Source organism: Geotrypetes seraphini, chromosome 11 (genome assembly GCF_902459505.1).
Source record: "Geotrypetes seraphini chromosome 11, aGeoSer1.1, whole genome shotgun sequence".
Lineage (NCBI taxonomy): Eukaryota > Metazoa > Chordata > Amphibia > Gymnophiona > Dermophiidae > Geotrypetes > Geotrypetes seraphini.
The window spans coordinates 87,396,320-87,421,731 of record NC_047094.1 but is presented as its reverse complement, the minus strand read 5'-3'; the positions used below and the strand labels follow the sequence as shown (position 1 = coordinate 87,421,731).

General features: G+C 45.7%; 1 protein-coding gene across 7 annotated transcripts in view; it reads left to right on the top strand.

Annotated features, from left to right (window-relative positions):
• The window catches only part of BIRC7 (baculoviral IAP repeat containing 7), a 65,235-nt gene that overhangs the window by 21,742 nt on the left and 18,081 nt on the right, over positions 1 to 25,412 (top strand). For 6 of the 7 annotated variants that reach the window (XM_033963601.1, XM_033963596.1, XM_033963598.1 and 3 more), the window contains 3 exons: positions 1,699 to 1,744; positions 6,508 to 6,708; positions 11,315 to 12,012. In XM_033963601.1, coding sequence (XP_033819492.1) covers positions 1,699 to 1,744; positions 6,508 to 6,708; positions 11,315 to 11,514 — 447 coding nt within the window. In that variant the 3' untranslated portion in view covers positions 11,515 to 12,012. Of the gene's footprint in view, positions 1 to 1,698; positions 1,745 to 6,507; positions 6,709 to 11,314; positions 12,013 to 25,412 lie in introns of those variants that run through there. The other variant, XM_033963602.1, reaches the window with a different exon arrangement.

Here is a 25,412-nt window from a genome sequence, read left to right as displayed (position 1 = left end):
CCCCTGTCCAGCATCCGCTAGCCTGGGCAGCCTCGGGGCTTTTGCTAGGCCGGCCCACCTCGCATTATCGAAGTGGGCCGGCCTAGCAAATGCCCCGTGGCTGCTGCCGCTGCTGGTCCATGGATGAGAAGAAGAGGTGTCCCGGCAATGTAGTCAAAAGGCAGAAAGTCATCCGGCGTCAAGAGTTCGGGGCAGGGAATCGGCTGAGGCAAGCACTGTGCATGCGCGGCACGGAGTCACGGATCATGGAAGCACGGAATTTTGAAGTGCACATGCACGCTAAGGGTTTTATTATAGCAGACTAGTGTTTAAGCCCGTTACATTAACGGATGCTAGAGTACATGTCTGTTTGTCTGTTTTTTGTTTTTTTTTAAATATGTCTCTCTCTCCTTGGATGCTGTCTGTCTGTCATTCTTTCTGTCTGTCTCTCCCTGGCCCCCTGTCTGTCTATCTTTATTTCTAACTCCATCCTCTTCCCTCAATCCTGCATGTGCCCTTTTTTCTTTTTCCTCCCCACTTCCTTCCAACGTCTGCTCCCCCTGTCCCTCAGACTTCAATTCAGCGGCTGTCCCTCCTCTCCCCCACACTTCCATTCAGTGTCTGTCTCCCTCTCTCTACCCCTCTATCTACTATTCACCCTCTGTCTTGCCCCTTCCATTCACTGCCCTCTCTTCTCTTTCCATCCAGTGTCCGCCCTCTCTCTGTTCCATATGGCATCTCCTCCTTCCTTTCCCCTTGGTCTGGCATACATTCCTCCTTCCCTCCATGCCCTGCCATCTCTTCTTCCCTCCAAGCCATTCTCTCCCCCTCTGCTCCCTTTCCTCCTTGAACTTCATCGGGCAGCAGCAGCAGCATTCACAATTCATTGCTGTTGCCGGCTTCAGGCCTTCCTCTCTGTCGGGTCGGGTCTTCATGAAAACAGAAAGTAGGCAGGACCTGCCAGAGAGGAAGGCCTGAAGCCGGCAACAGCAGCAAATTGTAAACGCTGCTGCTGCCCGAAGAAGCCAGGCCTTGAAGCACCCTAGGCAGACCGCTTCTCTCCCCTCCCAGCCCAACCCCCGCTGACTCGTTTCTGGCCGGCTCCCTTACCCTTTCCGATCCCCGCCTGCGTCACACGTCACCCTCCTTCGCCACCACCGATATGCCTGCATGCACCGGATGCCTGAAGATGTCGGAAGCAGTTTCACTCTGAGCGCAGCAGTGGCCACCACGGGCCGGCAATCAGAGTGGCGAGGACGCAGCTCAGGAGACTGAAGGTGTTGGCGGGTGGCGGCGCTCCACGAAGCCCTTCTCCCGGCAGCCACCGCCAGCACCAATCGGGGTGGCAAGGATGTGGGCAGGGAGAGAGCTTGCCTCCAGCGGTTGGTGAGTGAAGGAAGGAGGAGGGGAGTGGCTAGAGTGATCCCTGCCACCGTTTTCTAAAATGGAACACGGCCACGGATCAGAAATCACAGAGGCAGGGATCACGTAGTTTTAAAAGCGCATGCGCGGGTAAGGTTTTATTATATAGGATGCGATAGCATATTCAGTCCTTCACCCTTTTATCATTTGATTTCCTGTTGTAGCATCACAAATTTATTCCTGCTACAACAGTCCTTTGAGCCATTACTAAATATTAAAGCTTTTTCTAGCAAATCTGATGCTCTGCTTAACTTTATGCGTCTTAACTGTCCACTAATGATATAATTATAATTTCAGAGAAACTCACCACAACCAGCAGAGAGGGATCTCTCTTTACCCCTAGGTAAGTGGCAAGAATGTGATGCACTCTAAAACAATTGTGTTCTGAAGATGGAGGCTTTCTGTTCAGCATCAGTACAGCAGTGGAGTATCCATGGCATGTTCTGAAAGTGTGTGTGTGTGTGTGGGGGGGGGTCTACTGAAGATAAGCTTCACACATTCTTATGGCTAAAGAACTCTGTGCACAGTGTCTTGCGAGCCACTTTGTTATTAAATTGCACTGGTAGTGCTACATTTAGCACACTACCATCTTTCCTGTTACCCTTGCTGGGCATTGACAGCATCAAGTAAGGAGAACAGTTCTTTGCATACTTCACTTGATGTGCCAGCATATTCCCTTGTATCCTTCTATTCCAGGGATGGGCAACCACAGTCCTCAAAGACCACAACCCAGTGTGGTTTTCAGGATTTCCTCAATGAATATGCATGTGATCTATTTGCATGCATTCTTCATTGTATGCAAATATCATGTATATTCATTGGGAAAATCCTGAAAACCACACTGGGATGCAGCTCTTGGACTGCGGTTCCCCACCCCTGTTCTATTGTAAGAGCTGTTAGAGCAGTCTGGAGGGTTTCAGTTTTTCATAAGCCTCCAGAATGTGAACTAGATTATGTGCCAGTCTGTAGCCGATTTCAGGGCCAGCTCTGTTAGATATTCTGCAATCTGATGCTCTAGGCTAGAGGTTCTTAAACAGTGGTGCCTGTGCACTGGAACAGGTGCGGGGAAAAGGGTAAATGGGGTGCAGAGAAGGGCCTTGAAATCTGAGGCAATTTTATTGAAACTTTCTAGACAGTTATAGGATGTATAACTGTGTAGTATAATTTTAGGAACATGTTAACAGTGCTATGTAGCTTTCAGTTACTAGTAGACATATGGTTTAGGAATGGGGTGCAAAGGTTCGGTTAAACCTTTTTCATTTCCTGCACCTCTTTAACTGATTAAGAACCCTACCTTAGGTGAACTTTTTCACCATACTGTACTCCCCTTTACCCTGCTAAGTTGATCCTCATCCTATTACCAGTTCCACCCAGGCCTGTCACAGCAAACAAGTGGAACCTTGAGTGCCTGCTGTGTCTCACCTCCTCCAGACTTCACGTGCTCCAGGCCCTGTGCTTGCCGTGCTGAATCTAGTTCAGTGTTCTCCCCAGAAATTTTTTCCAGCCGGGTAGCATGAAAAAGTAGCCGGTGGGGCGGGATGGGGAAAATTAACCCCTCTTTTACTAAGGTGCGCTAGCATTTTTAGCGCGCGCAAACCCCTGCGCTGCATGGGAAAACTAACGCCAGCTCAATGTTTGCGTTAGCATCTAGCGCGCGTGGCAATTCCTCCACGCATTAAGCGCACGCTAAAACCACTATCGTAACTTAGTAAAAGGAGCCCTAAATGTGTACTATTTTTATTAGTTTATTATTATTATTATTATTTTCCAATGCTCAATATGACTTCCTTTTGTAAGGTTTGACACTTGTGCCAGAATATTTTTACTAAATTTAAGAAGTATTTGCCCTCTTTCAAATGGTATAGAGATTTAAAAAAGGGAAAGGCATTAATGAAGTCATTAGATTCAATCTAGCCATTTATTTCTGTATGAATTTGAACAACTAAAAAAAAAAGATAAATATAGCTCATCCAGTCATACAAGAAATGGCTCTACAGCAGGGGTGCCCACACTTTTTGGGCTTGCGAGCTACTTTTAAAATGACCAAGTCAAAATGATCTACCAACAATAAAATTTTTTTAAAAACACAAAGCACACTGTACGCAGAGAAAATGTTAATTATCATTTATATTCCGCGGCTTTTCAAAGAGGTCAAGGCAGACGATATTATGCAATGTCACCTCGGTAACAACTATACAAAAATAGACAAATATACCCCCTCCCTTTTTACTAAATCGCAATAGCGGTTTTTAGAGCAGGGAGATGCACTGAATGCCCTGTGCTGCTCTCGATGCTCATAGGCTCCCTGCGCTAAAAACCGCTATTGCGGTTTAGTAAAAGGGGGCCATAGTGCAAAATATAGACAGCAGATATAAATTCTCAAAACAGACACATTTTTATCACTAAACTGAAAATAAAATCATTTTTCCTACCTTTTTGTCTGGTGATTTCATGAGTCTCTGCACTTCCTTCTTCTGACTATTAATCCAATATTTTTTCTGCCCCTCCCCTTTTCTTTCTGTCTCTCTTTCTTTCTCTCTCCCCCTGCTCCCCCAAGCCATCGCGCCAATTTCTCCACTTCCCCGATTCTTTCCCTACCCCCTAAGCCACCATGCCGATTTCTCCCTGCTTCCAAGAGCCAGGCTAGGAATGAAGCCACCATGCCGATTTCTCCCTGCTTCCAAGAGCCAGGCTAGGAATGTACAAGCGCCGGACTCACAAGACTTCACCTCTGATGTCAATTCTTACATCAGAGAGGAAGTTCCAGGCCAGCCAGGCAGCGATTGGCTGGCCCAGAACTTCCTCTCTGATGTCAGAATTGACGTCGGAGGTGAAGTCTTGTGAGTCTGGCGCTTGTACGCGCCTGGCCTGGCTCAGGGAGGCAGGAAGAAAAAGATTGCCAAGGCAACGCGATCGACTCGCATTGCCTTTGCTATCTACTGGTCGATCACGCACGATCATTTGGGCACCCCTGCTGTTATGGTATCCTGTCCTGACCTGAGGAAATGGGTTTAGTCCCCCAAAAACTGCCTTATTTCCATTTCCTATTTATAAACTTTAATCAATAGATACAATACTACTTGATTCTACGTAAAGCAACAAAAACAATTTTTTCTACCTTTTGTCGTTTCTGCTTTAATCATCTTATCTTCACTCTTCTTTCTAGCCAGCATCTGTCCGCTGTCTTCCATGTAGCATCAGCCCCTTCCATCCACTGTCCGCTCTCTCCCCGTTCCATATGGCATCTTCCCTCTTTTTATGCTCCTTCAATAAACTGTCTATCTTGTGCCCCTTCTCTTCTCCTTTGTACATGATTGATTTCAGCTCTGCCACCTCTCCATTTTTCTCTCTCTGTCACCACCCCGTCCCCTATGCTCTGGCATCTCTCTCTTCTCCTTTGTTTCCTTCGCACCCCACAGTCTGGTATCTTCCCTTCCTTGATTCTCTGGCATCTCACTCCTTTCCTTTTCTTCCATCTCTCCCTCCCCCTCCATGCTCTTGACATCTCCTCCCTAACCCTTTCCCCTTCCTTTTCCCTTGGTTTGGCATACTTTCCTCCTTCCCCCCAATCCCTGGCATCTCGCTTCATTCCCTCCCTCATCTTCTTTCTCCCTCCAGTTGGGTGTAGCAAGTCTCTCCCCCTCTGCTCCCTTTCCTCCTTCTGTCACCCAAGGCCTGGCGTCATGAACTTCTTCAGGCAGCAGCATTCACAATTCGCTGCTGTTGCCAGCTTCGGGCCTTCTTCTCTGTCGGGTTCTGCCTTCATGGAAACAGAAGTAGGCAGGACCCAGCAGAGAGGAAGGCCTGAAGCTGGCAACAGCAGTGAATTGTAAATGCTATTGCTAGCTGAAGAAGTTCATGACGCCAGGCCGAGCACCCGAGGTAGACTGCTACTCTCCCCCCCCCACGACCCTCCTATCTCTCCCTCCCTCCCATAACGAGACTCTAAACAGCACTGCTCTACTCTAAGCAGGCTGCTTCAGGGCTTTCTCCTACCGTGATTCCCTCTGGCATGTCACTGATGAGGGAAGGAGGGAGAGATAGGAGGGTCGGATCGGGTTGGGGGGGCGCCCAGGATGATGATGAGGCTGCTGCTGCTGCCAGCGAATCCAGCAAGGGTGAGGCCCCAAAGCACAGCACTGGCGGGCCCCCTCTGACCATTTAGGGTCCTAGGCCTGTGCCTACTGGGCCTATCCTTTAATCCAGCCCTGCTCCCCCCCCCCATATGCCCTGACATCTCTCTCTTCCACTCCATGGTATGGTATCTCCTTTCCCTCCCTCCCATGGTCTTTGCATCTCTTTCCTCCTTTTCCTGATCTTCCTTCTCCCTCCTTCCCTCTCTCTCCCCAATTGGGTGCAGCAGCATTTCTCTTCCCCCTCCCCCATAGGGTACAGCAGTATCATCAGCATTTCTCTTCCCCCCCCCAAATTGGGTACAGCAGAAGCAGCATTTCTCTTCACCCTCCCCCCTAATTGGGTGCAGCAGCATGACTCTTCCCCCTCCCCCTCTAATTGGGTACAGCAGCATTTCTCCTCCCATTCACCCCCCCCTTCCGTCTCACACACCCGGCAGATTCGCTACAGACAAAGGTCAGCGACAGAGGGAAGCTTACAACTTGCTGCTCTTGCTTACTTCGGGCATTTCTCGTTGCTGTGTGTTGCCTTCGCGGAAACAGAAAGTAGGCAGGACCCGGCAGCAAGAAAGGCCTGAAGTAAGCAAGAGCAAGTAAGCTTCCCTCCATGGCTGGCCTATCTCCCGCATGCTCCGGGGCTCTAATGGTCTGTGCCTATCCCTCCCCCCTCCCGACGTAACTTCCGGTTTTGGAGGGAAGCCGGGTTTGAGTCACTTGCTGGGTTTGATTTTGTTTAAAGTCCGGGAGTCTTTCGGCGGCTCTTCAGGCTGCGCGTTAAGCAGTGGCGGCAGCAGGATTCGGCAGATGACAGCTAGGCGGGCATCTAAATTTGCTGAGCGGTGCGCCCGGCTGAAAAGCGCTGGGGAGAACACTGTCGTTTATCACAAAGTGGTCTGGATAGTTCTGATATTAGGTCTTAAAGGGTACAAAGCACCATTGTCTAGTAAAGTGTATATTTCTTTGTGCTTTGCAGATATGGAGGAACATGTTTTGGCCTCTCTGCTTCAATCCTCTGTGGTGCAATCTGCTTTGCATATGGGCTTTGACCCCACCATGGTAGAGTGGCTTGTGCAGAATAAATACCTGACTAGTGGGGTGAACTACACATCTGTTTCAGAGCTGGTTTCTGATCTGGTCCAGATGGAACAAGAGAGCAATCCTGAAGGGGACAGAGGTAGGACTTGAACTTGAACCATGTAATGGTGGAAGATCAGCACTACAGCAGCTTGTTAGCATGAGGTTTTCTCTTGACAGTTTAGTGGTGCTGTTTTGAAAAACATCTTAGTATCTACCCCAAACACCCTGCAGAGCTCGATTGAAATATGTTGGCCTGGGAGATTTACTTCCCCAGCACAATGTCAGATATCATTTATGTTAAACTAATAGTGGTGGTGTCTCCAAATGTAGGACAGCTACATGCACTTGGTAAAACAGTACAATTTTCCATGTTGGTTCACTCAAGTGTTTAAAAAAAAAAAAAAGCAGCAAAGTATCACCTGTTTTTTCTCTTAACTAGGCTAACTGCTTTGTCACTTTTTCCCAGTGATATTCCAATGATATGCTTTTTTTTTTTTGATAGCTTTCTCATATGCAGACAGGCCAAATTGAGCTAATTCAAAATACAGTTCTTATCACCATATGGTTCTTTTGTTTTCTATATTGAATCATTAGCTGTTACAGAAACTATAGACTGAAAGTAAAGAAGGACTACAGGTCATTATCCACACTTTGCTTCTTTGCTGTTGCCATATTATAGAGATTTGAATTTTGAGCTTTGCCTTTAGTTCAAGACTAAGGATTTTTCTTCTCGCACTTTCTTGAATCCTTTATTATTTTGTTTCCATCTCCACCAGTCATCTTTTTTCCATAAAGAGGTAGGGGATTTTGGTGGTGGTTGTGGGGTGGTACTCTGTAGAACTTACTTACCAGTAAATGGTTTCTTGTACATGAATTCTCCTTCCCACCCCCCACCCCTTTTTTAGGTATTTCTTATCCCTGATAGGGGTTGCCTGGTTTTGGTTTCACCTGAAAGGATATGGCTATGGTTTTGGTTTTAACCAAAACGCTGTGTGTTTTCAATGGGAAGCCAAAAATTCATGCATTGTCCTGTTTCTCTCCCTCCCTCTTCCCCTCCGTGCCAAACAGGAGTTGCCTGTGCTTTCCTCGTGTTTATCTTACAATCTCTGGTAGTCTAGGGCAGTATTTTTCAACCTTTATACACCCATGGGCCGGCAGAAATAAAATAATTCTTTTGTGGACCGGCAAACTACTAAGACTGAAATTTTAAAAAACACATTTCCGCCCCGTCTCCGAGCTCGGTCCCCGCAAACCATCTGATCCCATCCGCACAAGCCTCAGTTATGATTTTATATTGAATGTATTTTATTAAAGTATAAAAAGAAACAATATTCTGTACAATTGTCATTTTATAAATACAAATATACAGAGCAAGGACCAACAAAAACCCTGTCTCTCCTCCCCTTCACATATATCCCCTCTACTATCAGGAAAACTAAACAATCCAAATTATTACAGAATGCTACACAGAAATATCATGCTAACAGAATACTGCAGTCACACATAACAGGAATGGTGTTAGGGGAGTGCCCCCTGGTCAGAGAGAGTCCTAAGCCAGCTGGAAGCTAAAGAAGCACTGCCAATGGCCCCAATTAGATCTTGCCGGCCCTGCGCAGACCAGCAGGAATTTTCTGCGGACTGGCACCGGTCCGCGGACTGGCAGTTGAACAGTGGTCTAGGGTGTGGTCGGGGAAGGAGTGATCCCCAGTCCTTGAACATGCTGGTTCTTCCACTAGAGGTCATGGCAGCCATTATAAGAGTAGAGCTGACACAGGCAATAGTGACTGAGTATGACGTCTGCACTGAATATACCACACAATTGCAAGGTAACCTAGGGAGGGGGACTACTCATTACATTCTTTTGTGTGTGTGTGTGTAATGCGACTGCAAGCAATACAGTTATGATCTTGCACAGTTCTCTAAATAAATGCTTTCGATACAAAGGTTCTTAGCAAGAATTTACATCTGTAAATTTTGGGATAAGCTCCTGAGGAATTAGCGTCTACTACTACTATTATTTCTAGAATCTTGGGGTTCTGTTCGACACCTCCTTGGGGAAGGTCTTCCTTCCAGAGGCAATCTCAGATTTGCCTCCTTATGGCATCCCAGTGTCCTCGAGTGCGGCTTCCCTAGACGTAGTGAGGTGGGCGCGGGCCCACATGCGTCCTCTTTAGTATGCTCTGCTTTGGAGGTGGTCACCCCAGAGGCACAGTTTGGATCTCCCTTTTCCTCTGCGAGGCTTGGCGTGCTGCATTCTTTGTTGGTGGCTCCAGACCTCTCATCTTGCTCAGGGGACAAGTCTGGATCCACTACAGTGGACGGTGCTTCTCACGGATGCCAGTCTCCTCAGTTGGTGAGCTCAGTGTCTCGGTCACTCAGCTCAGGGCACCTGGTCCACAGAGGAGGCATCCTGGTCAATCAATGTGTTGGAGACCAGAGCCGTTCGTCTGGCGCTGTTAGCCTTCCGCTCCTTCTTGTCGGGCAAGTCAGTCAGAGTTCTGTCTGACAATGCCACACGGTGGTGGCTTAAATCAATCGTCAGGGGGCACCAAAAGAACTCAGGTAGCGTAGGGGGCAGCTCTGCTCATGGTCTGGGCAGAGTCCCACCTTCAGGACATCTCGGCTTCCCACATAGCCGGAGTGGAGAATGTTTAGGCGGACGTCCTCAATTGTCATATGCTAGAACCCGGAAAGTGGTGTCTCAGCCCTGTGGCTTTTCAGTTGATAGTGCAGTCTTGGGTCTGCCCCTGATGGCCATGAGCAAAATGCCCCACTTCTTCAGTCGTCGCAGAGGCGGGCAGGCCGAGGGTCTGGATGCTCTGGTTCAACCATGGCCAAAGGAGGTGCTGTTGTATGTGTTCCTTCCATGGCCATTAGTGGGCAGAGTTCTTCTCCGCATCATTCACCATCCAGGTCTCGTGGTTCTGGTGGCTCCGGATTGGCCTCGACGTCCGTGGTACGCAGATCTGATGAGGCATCTGGTGGCGGATCCCCTTCCTCTGCCTCTCTTGGATGACCTAACTCAGGGACCCATTTCAATGTTCAATCCGGGTTCCTTCTGGTCCCTGATTGGTCCAATCAGGGATCCTGATTGGTCAAAGCAATAGCCAATCAGGGACTTCAGCCCTAAGGAAGTCAGATTGGCTCAGGCACCCCAGGCCCCTCCCAAGTTGGGAGCCTGAGCCAGTAGGGGCCTTAGGCTCCTCCCCGTGCATCACATGATGCAACGGGGCAGGGCCTAAGGCCTCAAAGTCGTCGCTGGAGTCATTGGAGCAGGAGGGGTTGAGCATCCCTCCTGCTCTGTTAAAGGTACAGGGAGGGAGGGTGGAAAGCGGGTTTGGAATGGGTAGGGGGTGTCGGGGGGTGGCAGGAGGTTGTTGATTTTGAAACAGGGAGGGAAGTGGGCCGGACTGGGCCTGGCCAGACCAGACCGGGGGGGTAACATGGCAGGAGGGAGTTGGAACCCTCTTGCCTTTTGTGGAGCATCGGCACATGGGGGGGGGGCATCGTGACTTAAAAAAAAATATTTTCTTTTTTTAAACTTTTTTGTCGGGCAGGGAGCCCATGGTTTTAACCCCCTTTAATCAGCAGGTTAAAACCACAGGCTCCCAGTGCGGGAAGGGCAGGAGAGATTTAGGGCGAGAGCAGGAGAGTCGGAGCAGGCAGATTTGGGGCACAGCTTCGGGAAGCGAGAGCAGGCTGCGGTGCCCGATCTCTCTTCCCTGCTTCCGGACTCTCCTGCTCTCTGTTGCCGTTCCCTGAAGTGCAGGCCTGCTTTAAAACCACATCCTTGCACTGCTTGGAATGGCAATAGCCAGTCAGGGACTTCCTAAGGCTCAGCCCTAAGAAAGTCACTGATTGGCTCAGGCACCCCAGGCCCCTCCCAAGGTGGGAGCCTGAGCCAGTAGGGGCCTTAGGCTCCTCCCCGTGCATCACATGATGCAATGGGGCGGGGCCTAAGGCCTCAAAGTCATCGCTGGAGTCATTGGATATTAGGCTTTGAAAGAATGTGAATAAATTGAAAAGTCAGCTAGAGGAGCATGCAAACCAGTTCTGGAACACTCTGGCTTTCACTTCTAGCGAGTTTGTCCATCAATCCCCTTCCCGTGTTTAAATAGATACTGAAAACCCACCTTTTTGATATAGCCTTCAATCCTTAACTCTACTCCAACCCAGCCATCTGATTAACTGTTCCACTTAACTGTATCCATGACATCCTGTTTGTCTGTTTTGGTTGTTTAGATTGTAAGCTCTTTCAAGCAGGGACTGTTTTCTTCTTTTTTGTGACTTTGTGCAACATTGCGTGCTTCTGGTAGTGCTATAGAAATAATTACATTTCCCCCTCCGAATCTGCGGTTTCAGCTTCCACGGATTCGGTTATTTGCGGGGGGGGGGGGGGGGTTAAACTGATTTTAATTTTTTTTTGGGGGGGGGGTATTTTTAAGCCCTCTTACAGCCCTCAGAACCTTACATGGTGGTCTAGCAGGCTTTCAGGGCAGGAGCAATCTTCCTACGATCTTTTTTGTGGAAGTCTCTTTAGGGATTGGGGAAGGAACAGGGACAGAGAAACTAGATTTGAAAATTGGAGGCATAAAAATATTAGGCTGTGGTTAGAGGGAAATATGAAGTTTTTCTTTGTACTAAAGTTAGTCACTGGTGGTGAATGTGATTGGATTACAGAAAACTGTGCCTTTCCTCTTCAGATCCCCAGCTGAGCACAAAAGAGCAGCTCCAACGTTTGCAGGAGGAGCGTATGTGCAAGGTCTGCATGGATAACAATGTCTCCATCGTCTTTATCCCCTGTGGGCACCTAGTAGTGTGTACAGAATGTGCCCTCAACTTGCAACGTTGCCCTGTTTGCCGAACAACCATCAGTGATGCTGTCCGAACATTCATGTCCTAATACTTAGCAAGGATGTACTTCATCTTGATGGGTTTTGATATTTGGACTGAGGTTTGTCAGACTGCAAAAGATGCCCTTTTTGGAACCTGCACGTTCAGCCGGCTAATATCTGGTGCTAACTTATTCTTTTTTTATTAGCCATCCTGGTACTGGAGAAAATGGAACTGTTGATGGGTCAACTTTCCAACACAAGATGTACTCAAGAATTGTAAAGTCTGTCATTTTTGAAAGCTCATGTACTGTAAGTGCTTTATAATCTTCCATAAGTTGCAGAAAGCTCACAACTGGAAAAAGTTCTCACTTTGTATCCAGGTATCCCATCTTCTGCTATCCATTCTCTTATCTCAAACAAGCAAGATCTAGGAATTTATCCTCTGACTTGTTGGTTTTCATGTACAGTGGTGCCTCGCACAGCGAACGCCTCGCACAGCGAACGCTGCGCACAACGAACTTTGTCTTGATTCGTACAACGGACTTCGTTTCACACAACGAAGTCCGGGGTTCCTGCGGGGTTGGATCGCAGCGGGGTTGGTCGAGCCGCGAGGGTAGTCTCCTTCTCCTAACCTGCCCTGTCGCAGCACACAGCCGAACGGAAATCTTCCCGATGTCAGCGCTGACGTCGGAGGGAGGGCTTAAGCAAAGCCCTCCCTTCCTCCGACGTCAGCGCTGACATCAGGAAGACTTCCGTTCGGCTGTGTGCGGCTGCGGCAGGGCAGGTAGGAAGAAGGCAATGGCGAACGAAAGAGGGGGGAGGGGGCGGTCCGCCCCGAAGAATGTGCACAGCTGGTCAGGTCCCCCGATCGACCGACAACAGACCCGGCCGACAAACCTCCCTGCCCTGTAGCCGCGAATCTAAATTACCTCTTACAGCAGCTTCAATAATCCAGCTGCTGTAAGAAGGTAATTTAGATTCGCGGCTACAGGACAGGGAGATTTGTCCGACCGGGCCTGTTCTGTTGTCGGTTGGGTGCAAAAGCGCCACAAAGGTGGAGGCAGGGAGGGAGGAAAGGTGGAGTGGAGAAGAAAAGACGCTTAAGGGGGGAGAAGGCCGCTGAAAGCACATGTTGGAGCAGGGGATGAGAGGGAGGGAGAGAAGGGGAAATATTGGACAAGGGCAGAAGGGATGCTAAATCATAGGGTGACAGGCAGAGAGAACAACAGGAAAAAGAGTGGAAGCAATCTTGAACCCTGAGGGTGAGGGCAGAGAGAGGTGGTGAGATGATTGATCATGGGGAGAGGGACAAAAGGGAATAGAGATGGGATAGGAAGATAGTGGAAGTAAAAGGACAGGGAGATGTATGTTTTTAGATGTATCTAAATAAAAATAATAACAAAAAATTTATCTTTTTTATGTCATCTTAGCATATTTTATGCTGCAGAACGAATTATTTTTTTTTACATGTATTCCTATGGGAAAACGCGTTTCACATAACGAACGTTTCACATAACAAACTTGCTCCTGGAACCAATTAAGTTTGTTGTGTGAGGCACCACTGTATTTGGAAAGATTCCCTTTTCAATTATGATTATATAACTTATAAAGAGAAATGTATGAAATTATATCCTTTTTTTAATTTGAAAAAATTTGCAATAAACTTTCATTTGTCTAGATCTGTCACTTGAGGAAATTTCTTCTAGTGGGAGTACACGTGCTGATCTGTTAGCTTTAGCACCAGAATTACATAATGAATGGTTAACTAGCGGATGAAAACTATAGAAACCTTCCAAGTGCATCAACATGTCTTCTAGGGACACAGTACATATGTGTTGATGAGATGTTTCTCATGGTCTGAATTATATAGCTACCATTTTATTTTCAGAAGTTTAGATGGCTTGGTGTCAGGGTTGGAGGAAGGTTGACTTTTTATCCATGAAATCTCAGATCTTGAAATATCAGGGATTGCACCTAGTTTATGGCAAAGCTTTACCTAAGTCAAGAGTGAATTTTGTAAGGTGTTTAAAATATTTGACTCTGTAAAACCTTTGTTTTTAGTTTGTAGAAAGGTGGGTTTTAAGTCTCATGTAAAAATAAAAATCTTCACTCTTCCTAGAGTAGGGAAGGAGGTGTGACTGTAACTATACTATGGGATACAAAGTATGGTTCTGATTTTCAGTAAATGTCAGAGCCTGGAAGAACTAAGCATGGTACAAGGGACCGTTTCCCCAAGCAGCTGCCGTTTGGTCTTCCCTAGAGCAGTGGTGTGGAATTGCAATAACACTTTGTCTGCTCTGTCTTCTGCTTTTAAGAGCAATATTCCTCCCTTCCTTCCTCCCAACTAGTCTACAAAACTAGGAGTACTGCAGGCCATGTGCCTTTTTCAGGGAGTTTGTTTGCAATGTGTTCCACCATGTCTTACCAGTAGTTAGAATTAAAGTGATGGATCTTGTTGAATAAAAAGAGTTTTACACTGAGGAAGCTGACATTTCAATGACTTACAAGAAGATATGATGGCAAGCTATTCTGTATGAACTTTGCTGTTCTGCTTTCTTTGGTCTACCTGAAATTCAAAGCTGCCAGGTGCTGTGAACTGCAAGGACAGACTCTTGTATTTAGTTAATCTTAAGACCATGTATGTGTCTCGGAGCCTGCTCTCTAGCAGATGGCCACAGACTCCAGCAGGATTTCTGTTGTAGAAAGATGATGATGCTCTAAGAGGTGACCAGTGATTAGATAGAATACAGTGTGCTTTCTGTACCAATGGTATGGTATTGTTCTAAAATGCAAACTGCAGGCTGGTGCCCTCTTCTCTAGAGGGCAGCAGATACCAGCTGACACATCACCAGCTGAAGTGGCTGAAGAAGGGGATGTAGAAGCCATTTAAAAAAGTGTTCATTTTATATGATTAAAGATTGTAATAGCTTTTATTTTACCAAATACTCTAGCTGTGCAGAAAATACCACAGAATCTGAATTGTTTGATTTCTAAAATAAAATATTGCTGTAAAATGTAAATAGTTGAGATCTCTCAGTACATAAACAAAGCCATTTTCTTTAAAAGAAAGCCCTTTTATTTCTGAATAAATGAGGGAGGGGTATGACCTTTTTTTCCAGCTTTTTATTTGTGCATTGAAAATAACTGACTTGGCATCATGCTGCTTTTCTTTCTCATTTTATAAGTTTAATTCAGATTCTTAGAAGCAGGTGTTTGTCAGCGAGAGGTATAAAGGCCTTGCTGCCACCCCGTAAAGGCAGAATATTTTTAATTGCATGCTAAACTTTCTTTAGCATTTATATTTGTAATGGAAAGTTATGTTTGGTCTACACTACATAAGGCATAGTAACTACAAAAAAGGTGGTATATAAATCCCAATCCTTTTCCCTTTCTCTTAAATGCAGAGCATATTAAAAGTAACTATTCTTGCATATTCTTTGAGTTTGACACTACACACATCACTTTAACTTTTTTTTTAATTTATTTATTTCTAATTATACATCATAGTTTACAAGAATACATCTTGCTCCATTAAACACAGGGAGGAAAAACAAATCAAGGTATTAAAATTAAATCTTACAATATCAATCAATCTTAGTCCCTTTCTTAGACCACTATATTGGGGAGAATGGTCAAGCAGTTACATAAAGTGAGAGAAGAAAAAAAAGAAATTAGTTAAATTAAAAAGGCTTAATGTATCTAAACAACTGCTTTACTTCCAATATCCCTCTATCAGCATTCCTTGACGATCTTCTTAACATCTAAGAACTCCTTCAAGTGATTTGGAGAGAAAAAAGTATATTTGACACCTAAATACCTAACCAAACATTTGCAGGGATATGCTAAAAGAAACGTAGCTCCTAATTTGATAGTCTCTTGACACATAGAAAGAAATTCTTTCCTCCATTCTTGAGTGGTCTTAGCAACATCAGGATAAATCCATATTTTCTGTTCCCAAATAATTTTTGGGAATTTTTAAAGTACAATTTCAAAATCATGTTAACATCTTGCTCAAATACAAATGATACTAAGAGCATTGCTCTATCAATGTCAGCTGTTATTGTTTGTTCATGGAGAGCAGTCACATTAGCAAAGTCTAAGCCATTATTCTTTTTTCCTCTTTCATTTCCTTTTTCACCTTTTTCTCTTCCGGGAATCTTTTTGTTTGGTAAATAATAAATCTTATTTATTGGAGGAATACAGTTTGAAGAAATTTTAAAATTTTCAGTCAAATATCTTTTCAGTAAATCTAGGGGTAACACACCCAGAATTTGTGGAAAATTTAGAATACGAAGATTTAAGCGTCTGTTTAAATTTTCAAATTGTTCCAATTTTCTATGTATTGAGGTATTATCTTTGATTGAAGATATCTTAAACTGTTGCAAATGCTGTATTTCATTCTGCATTTGCTTGGCTTGGACTATAAAATCTAATTTCATTAATTCAACAGTTTTTGTTAAAGAGTCAAGTTTATCAGTTATTTTGGTTATTTCTTCTGTTGATTTTTCCATTTTACTCTCCATTCGCTGAAGAAGCCAAATGTTGTTCAAGGATGCCTCTGTGGAAGAGGATGAGGATTCCTCTTTCTTGCTTGCAAACATCAGCCGTTCTGCCGTAGACATCGTGCCCTCGCTGGGAGAAACCGCATCTCCACTTCCGGGATCGCGTGTCTCCTGCCTCAATGCCTCGGCAGTCGCTAGACACAGAGGGTTGAGGGAACCCAGAGGAGAAAGTGATATTTCCATGCCCGAAAGGGCGAACGACTCCCTCTCGTCTCTGCCCAACGCCGGGCTCTCCACTCCGGACTGCACAGTTGCTGAGAGGGCCAAGAAGAAACGGTCCATAGTCTGCTGAACAGGGGTGGATGCCCTGACCACCCCTTTCCTCTTCGTATGTGGCATCAGAAACCAAGGTAAATTGTATTTAATGAGAAAAGCAGACACGGTGAGATCTTACAATGTCTCTCCCGACTCCTCACACTGCTACCATTTTGCCACTTCCCCGCACATCACTTTAACTTAAGAAGAAGGTGTTATCTTTAATGCTGATTAGGAGGATGTTGCTGAAGATAAGAACATAAGCATTGCTTTACTGGAACAGACCGAAGGTCCATCAATCCCATTATCCTATTTCCAACAGTGGCCAATCCAGATCCCAAGTAGTAAAACAGATTTTATGCTGCTTATCCTAGGAATATGCAGTGGATTTCCCCAAGCCATCTCAATAATAGTCTGGACTTCTCTTAAGGAAATTATCCAAACCTTTTTTAAACCCCGCTAAGCTAACTGATTTCACCACATTCTCTGGCAATGAATTCCAGAGTTTATTTGCACATTGTGTAAAAAATGTTTTCTTTCATTTATTTTAAATCTGCTACTTAGTAGCTTCATCGCATGCCCCCTAGTATTTTTGGAAAGCGTGAACAAGTGATTCACATCTACCCTTTCCACTCATTATTTTATTGACCTCTATATCATATCACCCCTGAGCTGTCTCTTCTCCAAGCTGAAGAGACCTAGCTGCTTTAGCCTCTCCTCATAGGGAAGTTGTTCCATCCCTTTTTGTTGCCCTTCTCTGTACCTTCGTTTTGTTTTGTTTTTTAGTTCAATAAATTTTTTATTATATAATATATTATAGATACCTTTTCTAATTCTGCTATATTTTTTTGAGATAGAGCGACCAGAATTGCACACAGTATTTGAGGTGAGGCTGTACCATAGAGCAGTACAAGGGCATTATAACATTTTCATCTTGTTTTTCATTCATTTCCTGATAATCCTAACATTCTATTTGCTTTTTTAGCTGCTACCGCACATTGAGCTGAGAATTTCAATTTTTCTTCAACAATGACACTTAGATCCTTTTCCTTGGCAGTGACGCCTAACATAGAACACAGCATCACGTAGCTATAGTTCAGGTTCCTCTTTCCCACATGCATCACTTTGCACTTGCTCACATTAAACATCATCTGCCATTTTGAAGTCCAGTCTCACAATTTAACTACTTTGTGTCATCAGAAAATTTAATTATCTCACTAGTTATTCCCATCTCTAGATCATTGTTTAAATATGTTAAAAAGTAGTGGTTCCAGCAGAATTTTGACCATTTAAAACTACTCTGTTTTCTGTCTTTCAACCAGTTCTTAATCCATAGGACATTACTTCCTAGCCCATGACTTATTTCTTCAGAAGACTTTCATAAGGTACTTTGTCAAATGCCTTTTGAAAATCCAAATACACAATATCAACTAGCTCACCTTTATCCACATGTTCATTCATCTCTTCAAATAAATGCAGTAGATTGAGGCACAATTTCCCTTGACTAAATCCATGTTGGCTTTCTCTCATTAATCCATGCTTATGTATATGTATGTTCTGACAAATTGTCACAACAAACAAAAACCTAATACTCCACTTAATAAAGGAAAAACAAAAAGCAAAACAAATGGTAAACCAGCGAACTGGCAAAAGTGGAGTTGATGGACTGGAAAAGCACAGGTATATTTATGACATAAAATATAATATAAGAGACAATGAAATAATAACAATAAGCAGTTCTGTCAAGTAGTCCCAAGTTGATGCAAGTAATTCCTCTTTGGCAAATATAATAGCAATTTGTCTAAAGTCTGATGTTTTATCAGTTGGCAGACAATATGGTGAATAAAAGCCAAATGAATCCAAAGGACACAGTTGGTAGGCAGTGAAGTATTATAAGGTCCCAGTTGGGTAGAAAGGACCCTAAACAGTCCATGTTTTGGCATGCAGAAATGTTGCCTTCAGGGGTCCTTTAATGAAATCACTTGGTTGAGCCAAAACATTTGACATGTTCATAAAACTTGCTAAAAAGTAAGTGTCTCAGGTTTCTAATGCTGGGTCAGAAGACTGAGCATATTGCATTTTGGGCAGATAACGAGTTAAACTGTCCCATACTTTCATTCTTTTAGTTATGACTATTATCTGTTGCATTAATATTCAACTCATATTTATATGTTAATAGAACAATATGGGGCTCATAATCGAAAAAGAAAAATGTCCAAAAACCGGCCTAAGTCGGCACTTTGAGGAACATTGTCAAAATACGACCAAGTGCCGATAATAAAAACGGGTTTTGGACGTATTTCTAAACTACCTAGGCCTTCATAGTGCCACTGAACGACAATAGTTAAACAGGGCGTTTCAGGAGGAGTGTCGAGGGTGGGACGTGGGCAGGCTTAAACTTAGTTGTACTGCATGTATAACCAAAAGTTATACTGCACAGGATCGACGGAATTTGGACGTTGTGACTTAGACCATTTAAAATATGGTCTAAGTCACAAAAGCCCACCTAAAGTGAACAGATAAGCACTGCAAACACATAATACAGCCTCCCATACACTACCCCAGTGATCACCGACCCCCCCCCCCATAAAAATATTAATCACCACTTGAAAAATGTGCCTATATAGCAGGCAGACCTTAACAGACACCCTAATCTTTCAAACTCTCAAACTGGCACACTTTTCTAACTAACTAATAAGCAGGCACACTTTTCTAACTAACTAACAAGCAGTCAGACCTATATAACAACTTGAAAATGGCAGGGAGAACAAGAAGCACCAAGACTACAATCAAGACCGGCATTCCAGTCACCGAAGGGATCCAGGGGGTGGCCACGGTCCACGTACAGGCGGAGGGTGACCCAGGATGGTGGACGGAGGTTTTTTGTGCAGACTGAGGCCATCCCCCAGCAGTATACTACAGATGGGAGCGCAGGTGGTCTTCTCCTCGATCCTCCCAGTAAGAGGCAAGGAGAGAGCCAGGGAAGAGCGTATCCAGAGGACTAACGAGTGGCTACACGGATGGTGCAAAGAGATGAACTTTGGATTCCTGAACCATGGAGAGGCACTGCAGAGACTTCAGGGACCAGACGGACTCCACCTGACCAGAAGAGGTAAGAACATCTTCGGACATTGACTAGCCCGCCTACTTTGTAGGGCTTTAAACTAGGTAAGTTGGGGGAGGGTACCCACTCACATACCAGCGCAGTAAGTAACTATCCTGGAGAGGTAAGTCGAAACTCAATTTCTGAGTCCGAGGTAAGTACACGCATTGAAAACAATACTACAGGAGTCACACTAACTCAGGCGTGAAATTCTCCACAGGGACTTAGCAAACATAAGGTATGGAGGACTATGTACGTTAATGCACACAGCGTAGGCAATAAAATTCTGGAATTGGAGACGGAAATAAGGAACGCCGACCTAGATGTGGTGGCGATATCCGAGACTTGGCTCACAGACTCTCATGGGTGGGATATGGCTAAACCAGGTTACAACTTACTTTGTCGGGACTGAGAGGGCAAGTTAGGGGGAGGGGTAGCACTATACACTAAAGAAGACATCAAAGCTACCAGAATCACAGATGTCAAGTACACCGGGAAATCCCTCTGGGTGAACCAGGCCAGGGGAAACGACAAATGCCTGTATCTTGGTGTGGTATACAGACAAGAGAATGACACGGTGACGGTTTACCCGCGGGCACCGCATTTAAGCCGCGGGTCACCGCCGAAAACGGGGAAGAAAACTAGCAGTCGCTGCGGTGACGGGGACAAGGCCATTCACCGACCGCGGAAACGGTGAACAGGTTTGTCCCCGCGGGCCAATGTACCCCCTTCTAGGAACCGCTATTTACCCGTGTTTCACCGTGCTCCTCATTTGTCAGATCAACCCTTCCTGCCAATCGCAGCAGAAGGGTACCCAACCCCTCCTGCCGGTCCTCCCAATGGCCTCCCCTAAGATCGCCGGCAGGAGGGTACCCAACCCCCCCCGCTGGACCCCCCCCCCCCCAACGAACCCTCCCACCCCGCAACCCCCTTAGTCTTACTTTCCAAGTTGGACCGGACAGCTCCTCGCTCGTCTGGCCAGCAGGCCTGCCTCCGTCCAAATGGCCTCCCCTAAGATCGCCGGCAGGAGGGTACCCAACCCCTCCTGCTGGACCCCCCCCCAACGAACCCTCCCACCCCGGAACCCCCTTAGTCTTACTTTCCAAGTTGGACCGGACAGCTCCTCGCTCGTCTGGCCAGCAGGCCTGCCTCCGTCCAAATGAGGCGGGCCCGCCCCTCCCCTCCCCTGCCTAACCCACAGGATCCTAGGGCCTGATTGGCCCAAGCACCTAAGGCCCCTCCTATAGCGGGAGTGGCTTTAGGTGCCTAGACCAATCAGGCCCTAGGATCCTGTGGGTTGGGCAGGGTAGGGGCGGGCCCGCCTCATTTGGACGGAGGCAAGCCTGCTGGCCATACGTGTGAAGAGCCGTCCGGTCCAACTTGGAAAGTAAGACTAAGGGGGTTCCGGGGTGGGAGGGTTCGTTAGGGGGGGGTCCAGCAGGAGAGGTTGGGTACCCTCCTGCCGGCGATCTTAGGGGAGGCCATTGGGAGGACCGGCAGGAGGGGTTGGGTACCCTTCTGCTGCGATTGTCGGGAGGGCCGTTGGGGGGGTCTACAGGAGGGGTTGGGTGCCCTCCTGCCGTGATCGCTGGGGGGAGGGGAGACTTGCAGCCGTAGCCGCGGTCACTATGCTAATCACGGCAGGGAGATCTTTGCCGCGATTAGGTACTGCGGCCGCGTCTAATTACCATATAGGCTAACATTGTAAGCATTTAAAGTACATGTCGTGTTTGTTTTTGCATTGCTAGCCCCAGGGGTGGTGGAAGATTAGTGATTGAAAAACTGTATGAAAAATAACTATTTTAAATTTAGTGATCAAAATGTGTCAGTTTTGAGAATTTATATTAATTAATTTTTTCTCTGCGTGTTTTGTTTTTGTATAGTTATTAACTAATATTTAACTAAGTTTTAAAGTTTTAAAGAATGTTTCCTTTATACGTAAATAAAGAAAAGTGAATGGGATTGCAGTGGCGGTGGCAGTGGCGGTGACATAAGAACATAAGAACATAAGAATTGCCATCTCCGGATCAGACCCATGGTCCATCGAGTCCGGCGATCCGCACACGCGGAGGCCCAGTCAGGTATACACCTGATTGTTCTAATCACCCATATCCCTCTATGCCTCTCATAAGGAGATGTGCATCTAATTTGCCTTTGAATCCTAGCACAGTGGATTCCTTAATAACCTCCTGTGGAAGAGCATTCCATGCGTCCACCACTCGCTGCGTATAGCAGAACTTCCTGACATTTGTCCTGGACCTGTCACCCCTTAGCTTCAAACCATGTCCTCTTGTCCGTGTCACATTGGACAATGTAAATAATTTGTTTTTCTGCTCTATTTTATCGATGTCTTTCAGTATTTTGAACGTCTCTATCATGTCCCCTCGCAGCCTCCTCTTCTCAAGGGAGAACAATCCCAGTTTCTTGAGTCGTTCCTCGTATTCCAATTTCTCCATACCTCTTATTAGTTTCGTTGCTCGTCTCTGCACCCTCTCCAGCAGTTTTATATCCTTCTTTAGGTTGGGAGACCAATGTTGTACACAGTATTCCAAGTGTGGTCTGACCATTGCTCTATAAAGCGGCATTATGACTTTCTCCGATCTACTCGTGATTCCTTTCTTTATCATGCCCAACATTCTGTTTGCTTTCTTTGCCGCTGCCGCACATTGTGCCGACGGCTTCAGGGTCCTATCTATCAGTACACCCAGGTCCTTTTCTTGTTCGCTCTTACCCAGAGTTGCTCCTGACATTCTATACTCGTGTTCCTTATTCTTACTACCTAAATGCATTACTTTGCATTTCTCCACGTTGAACTTCATCTGCCATTGCTCTGCCCATTTCTCTAGCTGATATAAGTCGCTCTGGAGTTCCTCGCTATCTTCCTGCGATCTGATTTCCCGGCATAGCTTTGTGTCGTCTGCAAACTTAATGATCTCACTGGATATTCCGCCTTCCAGGTCATTGATATATATATTAAATAGAATCGGCCCAAGTACCGAGCCCTGGGGCACACCACTAGTCACTTTCTCCCAGTCTGAGAACTTCCCATTTATGCCCACTCTCTGCTTCCTGTTTTCCAGCCATTTGCCTATCCACCTTTGTATATCTCCCTCTATTCCATGGCTTTGTAGTTTCCTGAGAAGTCTTTCATGCGGAACTTTGTCGAATGCTTTCTGGAAGTCCAAATAAATTATGTCCACCGGCATTCCACTATCAATTTGCTTGTTCACGGTCTCAAAAAATTGAAGCAAATTCGTTAAACATGATTTCCCTTTCCTGAACCCATGTTGACTGGGTTTCATCAAGTCGTGTGTATCTAGGTGCCGGACTATGCTATCCTTGATCAGTGCTTCAACCATCTTTCCAGGGACAGACGTAAGACTCACAGGTCTGTAGTTGCCCGGTTCCCCTCTCGATCCTTTTTTGAAAATTGGCGTGACATTCGCTATCTTCCAGTCTTCTGGTATCTGTCCAGTTCTGATTGTCAGATTGGCAAGTTTCTGCAATAGCTCTCCGATTTCAACCTTCAATTCCTTTAATACTCTCGGATGAATTCCATCCGGTCCAGGGGATTTGTCACTTTTAAGTTTGTCGATCTGGTAGTATATCTGGTCCAACTCCACTTCAACTGTGGTGAGGCTGTCTTCCATTACTCCATTAAACACTTTCATTGCCTCTGGTATTTTTGCAGTATCCTCCTCCGTAAAGACAGACGCAAAGAAGGAATTTAGTTTGTCCGCAATTTGTTTATCTTCCTTAATGTACCCTTTTCTTCCCTGGTCGTCCAGGGGTCCCACCGCCTCTTTTGCGGGTTTTTTCCCTTTCACGTATCTAAAGAAGGGCTTGAAGTTCTTGGCCTCTTGCGCTATTTTTTCTTCATAGTCCTTTTTGGCATCCCTCACCGCCTTGTGACATTTCTTCTGTTCGTCTTTATGTTTTTTCCATGCTTCGGTCGTTTTGATGTGTTTCCATTTTTTGAAAGAGTCCTTCTTTTCTTTTATGGCTTCCTTCACCTGTCTGGTAAGCCATGCCGGTTCTCCCTTACCTTTTGTTCTCCCTTCCTTGGAGATCCTCGGAATGTGTAGGTTTTGTGCTTCTGTGATAGTACTTTTCAGTAGGGACCATGCCTGGTCTACTGTTTCAATTTTATCCACCTTTTTCTTGAGTCGTTGTTTCACCATGGCTCTCATGCGATCGTATTTGCCCTTTTTAAAGTTAAAGGTTTTGGTTAAGGTTTTGGCACTTTTTCTATTCCCGATGTCAAGCTTAAAGATGATCACATTGTGATCGCTCGTCCCCAGCGGTACCGTAACTTCTACTTCTTTTGTCGGTCCTGTGAGGCCATTTAGCACCAAGTCCAGGGTGACGTTGCCTCTTGTCGGCTCTTTCACCATTTGTTCCAGGAAGCAATCCCCTAGCGCCTCCAGGAACTTGGCCTCCTTGCCGCAGTTCGAGGTTCCTAGTTTCCAGTCTATCCTCGGGAAATTGAAGTCTCCCAATATTATTACATTGCCCGTCTTGCATTCTCGTTTGATTTCCTCTATCATTTCTAAGTCAGTTTCATCCGCCTGTCCCGGGGGACGATAAAAAAGGCCAATTTTCGTGGCTGCACTGTTTTGTCCAGGAATCTTGACCCAGAGGGACTCTAGCTTCTCTTTCGTTTCCATCGTAGCCACTTCAACAGATTCTACTCCTTCCTGCACATATAGGGCAATACCTCCACCTTTCTGCCCTACTCGATCTCTTCTATATAGTTTGTATCCCTGAAGTACTGTGTCCCATTTGTTTTCTTCATTCCACCATGTTTCTGTTATGCCAATGATTTCCAACTTATCATTTCTTGCTATTGTCTCTAGTTCCCCCATTTTGTTTCCTAGACTTCTAGCATTCGTATACATACATTTGAGTTCTCTTCGAGTTACTTTTATGGACTTTCTACTCTTTGCTGTCCTTACTGTTACTTTCACGGTATCCTTAACCGCTGCAGTGTTGTTTCCCTTGTTTGTTGTGCGGTCTTCCTCTCCTATGTCTGAGTTGTCCCTTTCTGCCTTGTCTTCCTTATTTGCTGTGAGATCGTCCTCTCCTGTGTATGAGTAGTAGCCCATTGTTCCTACATCGGGGCATCCTGTCGTCGGAACAATGGGCTACTACTCATACACAGGAGAGGACGATCTCACAGCAAATAAGGAAGACAAGGCAGAAAGGGACAACTCAGACATAGGAGAGGAAGACCGCACAACAAACAAGGGAAACAACACTGCAGCGGTTAAGGATACCGTGAAAGTAACAGTAAGGACAGCAAAGAGTAGAAAGTCCATAAAAGTAACTCGAAGAGAACTCAAATGTATGTATACGAATGCTAGAAGTCTAGGAAACAAAATGGGGGAACTAGAGACAATAGCAAGAAATGATAAGTTGGAAATCATTGGCATAACAGAAACATGGTGGAATGAAGAAAACAAATGGGACACAGTACTTCAGGGATACAAACTATATAGAAGAGATCGAGTAGGGCAGAAAGGTGGAGGTATTGCCCTATATGTGACGGGGCGGTGAAGAGGATGGTGAGACGGGGACGGGGCGGTGATGGGGATGGTGAGACGGGGACGGGGCGGTGACGGGGATGGTGAGACGGGGACGGGGCGGTGACGGGGACCAATTTTTTCACCGTGTCATTCTCTAATACAGACCTCCAAGACAACAGGAAGACAAGGAAGACATAGAGAATATCACTATTCATGGGGACACAGTACTGTTAGGGGACTTCAACATGCCTGATGTAGATTGGAACACACTTTCCGCTACAACCAGCGGCAGCAAAAGGCTATTGAACTCCATAAAAGGAGCACGACTCAAACAAATGGTATTGGAGCCCACTAGGGATCAGGTGATACTGGACCTGGTATTCACCAACGGAGAAAGCGTCTCAGAGGTTTCGGTAGGTGATACGCTAGCCTCCAGTGACCACAACATGGTATGGTTCAACCTTGGGAAAGGTTTCACTAGATCAAACACAGCAACTTTTTTTTTTTTTTTTTTTATTTAT